Raw genomic sequence first — 10,527 nt, forward strand, 5'->3', positions numbered from 1 at the left:
CTAAAACAAAAAAGGTAATAGATTAACTATTAGATTTTTTTTAAAGATTATTTACATAAAAAAATATATCACATTCATCAATATATATATATATAAGCTCTTAAAAAATTTTATAAATAAAAAAATAATTAATTTTTATTCGTATAATATATAAAATAATTACTATATTATTATTATATTATAGATTAAAATTTACTAATTTAAATTTTGTTTTTATTTTTAATATAAGCATTAAAAATAAATAAATTTTTTATAACAAGATATATTGTAATAAAATATATATAATATTAATTAGTTTTTAAAAAATTCTGAAAAGATGGTTTTTTATAATAAAGTGTTATTAAAAAATTAACATTATAAAAACTAATTTCAACCAATATGATATAATATGATATAATAGGTTATTAAATATATTTAATACAAAACACATTGAATATAAATTTTTATTGAGTTTAAATTTTAAATAATTTTTAATTAAATTTCGAATATTTTTATTTTAAAGAGTTAGAATATTTTAACATCATTTTTTTCGTATATTTTTAATTGAGTCTTTGATTTTTTAAATTATAAACCTTATTTATAATTAAGAGTAATATTTTAACACCACCAATTAGTCACACATATAAAAATACAAGAACAATTCTATTGTCATAATTATAATCTAACTTTATAAGCAATACAATACAATGAAACTATATATAAGTAATATAACTAAATTTTATCTACATCTATAGTCACATTTCATAAATAATATAATTAAATTATATTTATGTTTATAATTAAAATATGAATAAAAATACAAAAAAGTATCAGGATGGTTAATTTTTTTCATTCATAATTTTTATTATTTTTTTTGTGAAAAATTTAATTATTTTAATAATTAATTATTTTTAAAAAAAAGATAATTGAATAACACAAAAAAATCTTATTAAGAGTAATTTATTTATATATGATTAAAAAATAATTGAATAATTATATACGGTAAAAAATTAATATTATTAAAAAATAAAAATAAAATTTATTTTAAAATTAAAAATAAAGTTTATTTAAAAATAAAATTAAAAATCATGGTTTTTTTTCTTTTTTCCAAAATTTATCTACGAGTAATTCTATAAATATTTTATGATGAATAAAAATATTAAACTCATACTAAAATTTATTCTAATAAAATTTATTTTTATTCTACTAAACGTTAAATAAATTATTGAAAAGAATTTTGTTTCCTCCATTAGAGAAGAATGATAAACTTCCATACTTCTATTATGTTATGGCAATAATTTTGCCTATTATTTTTTAATGTACATAATAATAATAATAATAATAATAATAATAATAATAATAATAATAATAATAATAATAAACAAGTATATCACATTAAAAAAGAAAGCACGTCACCAAATAATTTATCATCCGAATTATATATGAATCAAATTGATAATATGAGAGCTAACACTACAAAAATCGACAACAAAGTTAGAGACTTACAAAACCTTTCTTAAGATCATAGAAAAAAAACGTTTATATTTGTGTGATATACAAAGCAATTATCATATTATTATTATTATTATTATTATTATTATTATTATTATTATTATTATTATTATATATATATATGAGCAAAAAAAAGTCCAACTGTATGTTTTAAAGTAAAATTTTTTTTAATATTTGATTAAATGTTCTTATATTTAGTACTTTTTTTTTGCACTTCCTCTTAGTTAAAAATATAATCATTATAATTTTTTAGTTATTATTGCTAGGGGTGTTTACAGATGGGATATGACTGAAATTTCGATCCAATCCGCACTAAACTCATTAGATCAAATTCGATATTCGCACTTTTTATGTTTGGATCAGATATCAAATATATCCATAAAAAAAATATAAAAAAAAATTATTTTTATAAAAAAAGTCAATAATTTTTTTTGTTTACTTTTTTAAACATATTTACTTCTATCTTATTAGAGTGTGGATCTGATTCGATCCAATCCGATCATCTTACAGATCAGATCATATTCTCAAATTACAGATCAGATACGGATAAATACTGTGGATTTATATGGATATGATCTAATCTATGAACACCCCTAACTATTACTATAGGTTCATTGTTGCAAAAGAATGTTTCTTTTATTATAAACTATTATTAGATTTTAATTACCATTAAAACAACTGAATGATCAACTTAATTACCATTATTATATCCATAGTTGTAAAAATCGAACTGGATCGGTTGGTTCGACCAGAAAACTAGTGCAAACCGGTCTAACCAAACTGGTCTGCTTGAAAAATTTTTTAAAATGTCTCCACAAGGTTTCGAACCAAGAACCTTGGAGCAAAAGTAACCTCTACTTGCCACTTAGCCATTGCACTTCTAAATACTTTATTTGACAAATACTAATTATATAGTATACATAAATATCTAATTTAATTTAATTTTTATTTTTTCTATTTTTAAAATTAATTATATTTTAATTATATACCATTATTAATATAAATATAAATTTCACTAAAAATTTATTAATTTACTTGATCTATTTTATTGCTAGTATTGTGATTAAGGTTATTTGTTTTGATGTTAGTGTTAAAATCTACTGATATTATAGTTAGATGATAGGCTTTGTGAATTAATTATTTTTTTATTGTGTCAAAATAACATACTATTGTAGTATTAAAATTTTATGGTTTTTTTATATTAGTTATTTTTAGAAGTTGAGACTTGATTCTTCATAAAATGTTAGTGAAGATATGCATTTCAAATTTTAATTTTAAGTTTTTAACTATTTTATATTTTATATTTACATGAGACCAGTTTTATCGGTTCAACCAGTGATTTATCAGTTGAACCAATAAACCAGTGAACCAGTAGCTTGATCGGTTCGATCACTGGTTCAGTTCTAACAATTATATTTCAATCTAATTTCAAAATTTTCGATTTACTCAATTTAATAGTTATGACTCACAATTGGTTCCTAATCAAGCAACAACAAATTATGTCTCCCAATTGGTTCCTAATCAGTTCTAACAATTATGCCTCCCAACTTAATAGTTATGACTCACATTGGTTCATAATCTTATTTTTGTCACTGTCTCACAAAATCGTTAACGACATGCTGAAATGGACTAACGACTGCTACATTATACATTCTAGCGACTATTTGACGTGACAATTGAAATTTTTTTACCTTATTTTTTATTTTCAACTAAACACTTAAAACCCTAATATGAGTCACGGATATCTAAGTTAAAAAATCAAACTAAGTAAATTGAAACTTTAAAAATCAGATTAAAGCTCGAATATAACTTAAAAACAGAACTTTAACTTATGTAGTGATTAATTTAAATGAAAATCAAATAAATCGAAATTCAACATAATTTTTATCAATGTTTTTAAATTTGAAATTTCTATACCAAAATTAACTAGGATTTTTCTTTAAATTAAAAATTTAATGAAATAGTGACTTTAATTATCTTAACCAATGTCCTAATTAATTGCTTTTATGTCTTAAAAAAACCGTATATGAGAAAAAAATAATTAATTTGTCTACTTTAATAAATAGTTATTTTAATAAAATGAGAAACTATTTTTTTAAAATTTTTAAGAACTAATTAATATTATATATATTTTGTTACACTACATTTAATTATAAAAATTTTATTTATTTCTAATACTTATATTAAAAATAAAAAAAATTAAATTAGTGAATCTTAATCTATAATATAATAATAATATAGTAATTATTTTATATATTGTACGAATATAAATTAATTATTTTTTTTATTTATAAAAATTTTTAAACGCTTGAGCTTGTTTTATATATATATATATTTATGAATGTGATATATTTTTTATGTAAATAATCTTTTAAAAAAATCTAATAGTTAATCTATTACTTTTTTTGTTTTAGTCCAAATTAAATATTTTTTAGTATTTTTGGAAAGAAAATCTTTTGAGGAATTTAATAATATGTGATGAGGAACACCGAATAAATTATACAGAAACCAATTAAAACACAATATGAAAACATCTTTAAAAAAAGACGTTTTAAGCGTGTTTATCTGAGTGGCCTCCTTATGATAATTTTAGCGAAGCACCTATTACTATTAGTAATTAAGTGTTTTTACATGCATTTTAGTAGCTAATATGTTGAGCCCGCAATGTTTACTGAAGTTAATATGTTACAGCTTAACTCTTATTTTTGTCATATGAAAAGTAACCTTTTTAAGGTGAGCTCTCATCATTTATTCTTTCACCCATCAATCCAACCTCTAGTTCGGTTTTCCACAAGGATGCACGATACCGGCCTTTCACAATTTTAATCGCTTCTTAAATTTTCTGGTTTCTCCATAAATGGAAGTGAAGCATGGGATTAGGGAGTAGGGACCATGGGGAGTCAGGGAGACAATAATGAAAACAATGGCAACTCACGATAATAAAAGGACACAAACAAGGGCAAAACCATAACCCACATGGCACCCCCATCATAATAATACTAATTTAACATTATTATTACACATTATTTTGTGTGCATTGCCGTCAGGTCAGTTTTCACAGACCTTACAAAGGTCATCCACCACTCTCCCCTTCCCTCCCTTTCTTCTTTCTTCTCCTTCTTCTCTCTCCCTCTCCCTCCTTCTTTCACACTCCAACGCTGTCACCATTAACAATGGAACTCCCCAAACCAACCCCCACCAACCCAACAAGCAGCAGCAACAATAACGCTGAAGAATCCTTCACTTCCGTCTTCGACGACGCCTACGACAGCAACTGCTCAACCCCATACGTCAGCGCACCCTCAAGCCCGGGCCGAGGACCACCAGTCTCCGGCTTCTTCTACAGCGCACCCGCCAGCCCGTTACACTTCGCGATAACCGCCGCTTCCTCCTCCTACCAAGCAAACCACTCCTCCTCCTCGTCTTCGGTTCCAATGGGCTACGAGTTCGAGTTCTCCGCTCATTTCGGGTCCTCCGGTCCGACCGGGCCCGGTTCGATGAGCTCGGCAGACGAGCTCTTCCTGAACGGCCAGATCCGGCCTATGAAACTCTCCTGCCACCTGGAACGCCCTCAGGTCCTCGCTCCCTTGCTGGATCTGGACGAAGAAGAAGAAAACGAAGAAAATAGCGATGAAGTTGCAGAAGCTAAACTTGTTGTTGTTCGAGGAAGGGATCTGAGGCTTCGCGATAAGTCCCTTCGGAGAAGGACCAGATCCATGTCACCTCTTAGAAGCAACGCGCACATGGAGTGGGCCGAGATCGAGGAGGATAACGGCCCATCAGAGCCCGAGAAGAGCCCAAGGAGAAACCAGAAGAACAATGAAAATATTAACCAAGATAGTAACGGTTCGTTAGAAACAGAGAGCAACAACATGGAGGGTTCCGGTTCGGGTTCTGGTTTGGAGGCGACACCTTCGGTTTCAGGGTCAGGTTTAGGTTCAGGATCGTCTTCAAGATCGTCGTCTGCGGGAAGGAGCTCGAAGCGGTGGGTTTTCCTGAAGGACTTTCTGAGGAGCAAGAGTGAGGGAAGGAGTAACAACAAGTTCTGGTCTACCATAACATTCTCTCCTACAAAGGAAAAGAAACCGAACCTCTCCAACAACGGTAATAATAGTAGTAGTAGCGAGACGCAGAGGTCTTGGGCCAAGAGAGTGACTGGGAAGCCCACGAACGGCGTCGTTGGGAAGAGGCGGGTGCCGCCTTCGCCGCACGAGTTGCACTATAAAGCCAACAGAGCCCAGGCTGAAGAGTTGAGGAAAAAGACCTTTTTGCCCTACCGCCAGGGCCTTCTTGGCTGCTTGGGTTTTAGTTCTAAGGGGTATGGAGCCATGAATGGCTTCGCTAGAGCCTTAAACCCTGTTTCCTCCCGGTAAAATTTAGAAACCTAAACAAACCTCCATGTTTGTTGCCTTGGGTTTTTTCCCCATAAATTGTACAGATTATTATTACTACTATTATTATTACTATCTTTATTATTATTATTATTATTATTATTATTATTATTATTATGAAGATCATTTTGGAATGGAATAGCTCAGATTTGTTGGGCTATGCTGTCTGTATCATAGGGTAGGAACCTATCCAGGGAGTTGGTGAAAAAGAAGAAACTGAAGCATGGAGGTTTCTTGATTCGCCATCTTTACTTGTAGATGAGGGTGACGCTGATTAAATTATGTATAATATACTGTGTATTGTATTTACTATATACACAGTTTCTATGCAGTGACTCAAGTTTATATATTATTCACACACTCACCTTTCTGTCCTGATCTTTTGGGGGGAAAATAGTAAAATCTCCAAGTTCATAATATGCGAGATTAAATTAAGTTAAACTCAATTAGGCCTTGTCAAAGTCGTTATCCTAGTGATGCCTATGCTAATTTTGTATTGGATTAATATTGTTGTTATCATATTATAATGTTACAATAATATCATCGAAAAGGGTATCTAAGAATCAATCTAATAAAGAGAGAGGGGGGGGGGGGGGGGGGGATTACAGAATACACGTGGTGTGGGGGATCCCTATTAGTTGTGATTACTGATTAGGCCCCATCCCATGGAAATTGTTGAAGTGCGCGCTACAGCTACGTTTGCACTTGCAAGAACGAACGAACCCACACCGTATTACACCACACAAATATAACACACAATCTGAAAGATGCTTCTTTCTTGTGGTGTTTTTTAGCATTTTGGCATGTCCCCCAAAATTGTTGGTTGTATATGGGTTAATTGCATGAGATTGAAGATGGTTGTGTCGGGATCTTGGCGGTAGATGAGATTACTATACGGCTATACCTGAGTTCCACTTCCACCTTTATTTCTTTTGGGACCCCAATGGTGTTAGATGCAAGCGTTATAATTATACCATGATCGAGCATTATAGGAAAATGATTTTCTCAAAATCTATGAGCTCGCAAAATCTATGAGCGATGTGATGTGGACATAAAGTTAGATTGAGATTACATGATATTGACTTGCTTATAAGTTAGCTGGTAGCAGCATAAGTTGAAAAGTTGCAATGGAACCCATTAAATCTCAAAAGCATGGTCCATTTTCTTAAGAGTTATTTATATCCTGTACTCTCCCTTCAATTGAAAATTCTTCTCTATCATCCAATTGTGAGAAATATTTCATATATTTGGAGTATATTTAATACTTATTTATGAGATATTCACGATCATTAAGAATATTTAAAAGTTATGTAAAATCTCATGAATAAATAACTAAAGGTACTTTTAGAGTATGTTTTATTGTTTTAAATATATTTTAGCAACATGTAATTATTTGTCTCCCGATCATTGCTCATGAGAAATACTTAATGATCTTATAGTTATATAATATTTAACGTGTTCTAAAAATAACTACAATTACGTTATATATAAAAGTACACATTAAATATATCTCTATAGTTTTCTTTTTTGTTTTTTGCATTATGTTCCGTTAATTATTTAAAACAAGAGTTTAATTTTGATACACTGATAGTGTAAAATATTTTACACCATCATATAATTATATTCGTTTTTTAGATGATTATTTGCGTAATTAATATAAAAAATAATTATTTTTATTGATATGACGTTATATAATTGAATTTAAATATAAAATTATTTTACATTTGACCGTACATCAAAATTAGATGGCATTCTTGGAGGAAAACTTTCAAAAAATGTAGCGAGTGAAAACTGAGTTAATGAATATGGGGAGGACCCAAGTGGCCAAGTCCTTTTCATGTGCTTGATGCTATACGGACACTAATAACTTAGCTTGGATTTTTGGCTAATTAAATAAAAAAAAATATTCTTTGTTCCCGTAAAAGAAAGACATGCTTCTTTGGTCATCCTAAAGAGAAAGATCTATCTTTTCTGTTCATGTTATTCCTCCACTTACGTCGTTTGTTATCGTTTGTTTGTTTCTTTTTCAACTTGGATTCTGCTTTTATTGGTGAATAGGGAGGGTGTAATTGTACTTCCATTTCTTTGCCCTCACTTTTCATTTTTTCACTTTCTTGTTATAATTTTGCTCCATCCTGTGTATTGGTTGGTTCAGTCCTTTACCTATTAGTGATTCCAAATGAAAAAATAAATTTCACTCCAAGCACACTTCATCCCTATGAATAGGTGTATTCGGTAGGGGTGCTTATAGGTCGGATGAAACTGAGTTTGTCTTGACTTAGATTTGTCTCTAAATATATACTGAATCTATTTTTTAGATTCTAACTCGATTTTAGACCCGATGAAATTTAAATATTTTTTTGTCACAATTATACCGGGTCTAAACTAGGTGAAAATCGAGTCTTTAAAACTTTAACAATAATTTATAACAAAACTTATTTATAAAGAAATTTATTTATGATGCACTTATTTATAAAAAAAAAATTTGTTATCAAAAAGTTGATATCCATATTTGAAATTGAATTTGTCCATAAATTCTAATTTAATACTTTTTTGATCTATTTTCTAACTCAACAAGTGTGATTAAAAATAAAACAATAAACTTATAATTAATATAACATTTGAAATGAATTTAAGACATATATATCATTTTTAGTTTTCTTAGAGTACACATGAGTCAGGTAAAGCCGGATTCGCCTTAACTCGGATCCAACCCGAAATAATGATTGTGTCTATTTTTGAGACCCTTACCCGATCCTAAACCCGTAAAATCACACCAAATTAGCTCTTAAGATATTCAGAGCCAAACCAAATCTTTGGGTCGGGTCATGTACACCCCTAGTATTCACAATGCAATTTGAATTATTTTTTTAAAGAAAAATCAATTCAATTTATTTGGACATAATCACATAACTGATTAATACATGTAAAGTATATTCAATTTATATATGAAAAAAAATGAATTAAAAAATATTTAAATAAAGGTTTATAATGGCAAAACAATATTAATGGGGTAAAGTATATTTTTTAGAAAAAGTTTAGGGCCAGCACTTTTATTAAAATTTAGCCAGCATTTAACCATAAAAAAAAAAGAGTAATCGTACACCATTAGATGTCATCTCCTACCATTAAAAACACTGATGATGGTTAATTGATGACTACACATCACAAATTTTGCTAGCCTCCTAACACTCCTCAATTTTTTATTCTTGAAATTTGTTATAAGTTTTAAAAATATGCCTAAGTTTTATTTTGTTTCAATTTTGTCTTAGAAATTTTCGATTTGCATCAAATATACTCTTGGCGGCTAATTTTTAAAAAAATTTAGGATGAATTTAGTAACAATTTCACAAGAACAACTTTTAACACAAGCAAATCAAATATAGGTGTCATGTATTATTGCTGAATTGATCCTAAACTTTTTAAAAATTAAGCCGTCAAGGATATATTTTGTAACACCCTACCACATAAAGCCTTACGCTATAGTCGTAAATAAGAGGTGATGAGACATTACGACGCCTAAAAATAACATATACATATAGATATAAAAGAATAACATCATAACTAGGAGACCGTGAAGAAATTAAAATATCGAATGACCGATACTTACATACGAAAAACGTTAACACGAGCAAACGTCGTATATCAAAGTAGAATATGTATATATACATAGATTTCAGAATAAGATAGACAATAATCACTATTCTCGACCATCGAAGACAAGGCCGACTAGAATATATTACAAAATCAGAAGTACAAAAATACAATTCTGTTTCTTCAAAACAAAACCTCTAGGAGGAAAGTATATAAATACATGTTCAACAGTGAAAAAATATGCTAAGTACAGATTAATATTCAAATATAAAGTCTCTTTTGCTTCACCAACGAGTCTCACACTCTCAGCGAGATATGTTACATCTTATTATCTGAAAAATCAACAATTTCCACAACGGTGAGAAGCCGAAGGTTCCCAGTAGGATAATAGTTCAAAGTAGAGACTATATAAACTTACATGAACCCACTAGACAATCCTAGTCTCCAAATTCATAAAGTTCAAGCCTAGGATTCTTTCTAGTCCAAACAGGGTCAATATGTTAAATTCTCAACTATACCAGTTATTTCTAATCTCAGTTCTTCTCAATACATCTTAGTATTTTTATATCCAATCTCACAGTTGATCAATCGTCATTACTCTCAATATCATGATTATTTAATTCAGTAATTCAGTATTTAGTTTGGTAATATCAGTCAAAATTAATAATCAATACGAGGTTAATTCGTTAAGTTTAGCATATTCTAAACTACCATCGATTTCATTCATTCTTATAGTCATAAATCATCATTAATCTCAAGTCTTATGTCTCTCAGTGATAGCAAACACAAACAATAATCAAACACAAATAGAGAACAATTATAGCAAGTATTACAATTAGCAGTTACATAGAAATATACAGTTAGGCAAACCAAACAAATATGCAACTCAAATAACAACTGTTCCTGTAAGGCGTGGTCACTTACAGATGTATGACGTGAATACTCAGCCACAGAGCTATTCCTGTAAGAGAGTTGCTTACAGAGATTGCCAACATGCTTAATTTGATTTTGCTCTGGAAAAGCCTTACCCGAACCGGCTATTGGGTTATGT

At 29.4% G+C, this 10,527-nt stretch overlaps 1 protein-coding gene across 1 annotated transcript; it reads left to right on the forward strand.

Annotated features, from left to right (window-relative positions):
* Window positions 1-4,253: 4,253 nt before the first annotated feature.
* Window positions 4,254-6,209, forward strand: LOC112775974 (uncharacterized). The gene has a single exon (XM_025819907.3). The coding sequence runs from the start codon at window positions 4,665-4,667 to the stop codon at window positions 5,862-5,864; it is 1,200 nt and encodes a 399-aa protein (XP_025675692.1). The 5' UTR covers window positions 4,254-4,664; the 3' UTR covers window positions 5,865-6,209.
* The last annotated feature ends 4,318 nt before the right edge of the window (window positions 6,210-10,527 follow it).

The sequence above is a fragment of the Arachis hypogaea genome, chromosome 19 (assembly GCF_003086295.3).
Source record: "Arachis hypogaea cultivar Tifrunner chromosome 19, arahy.Tifrunner.gnm2.J5K5, whole genome shotgun sequence".
Lineage (NCBI taxonomy): Eukaryota > Viridiplantae > Streptophyta > Magnoliopsida > Fabales > Fabaceae > Arachis > Arachis hypogaea.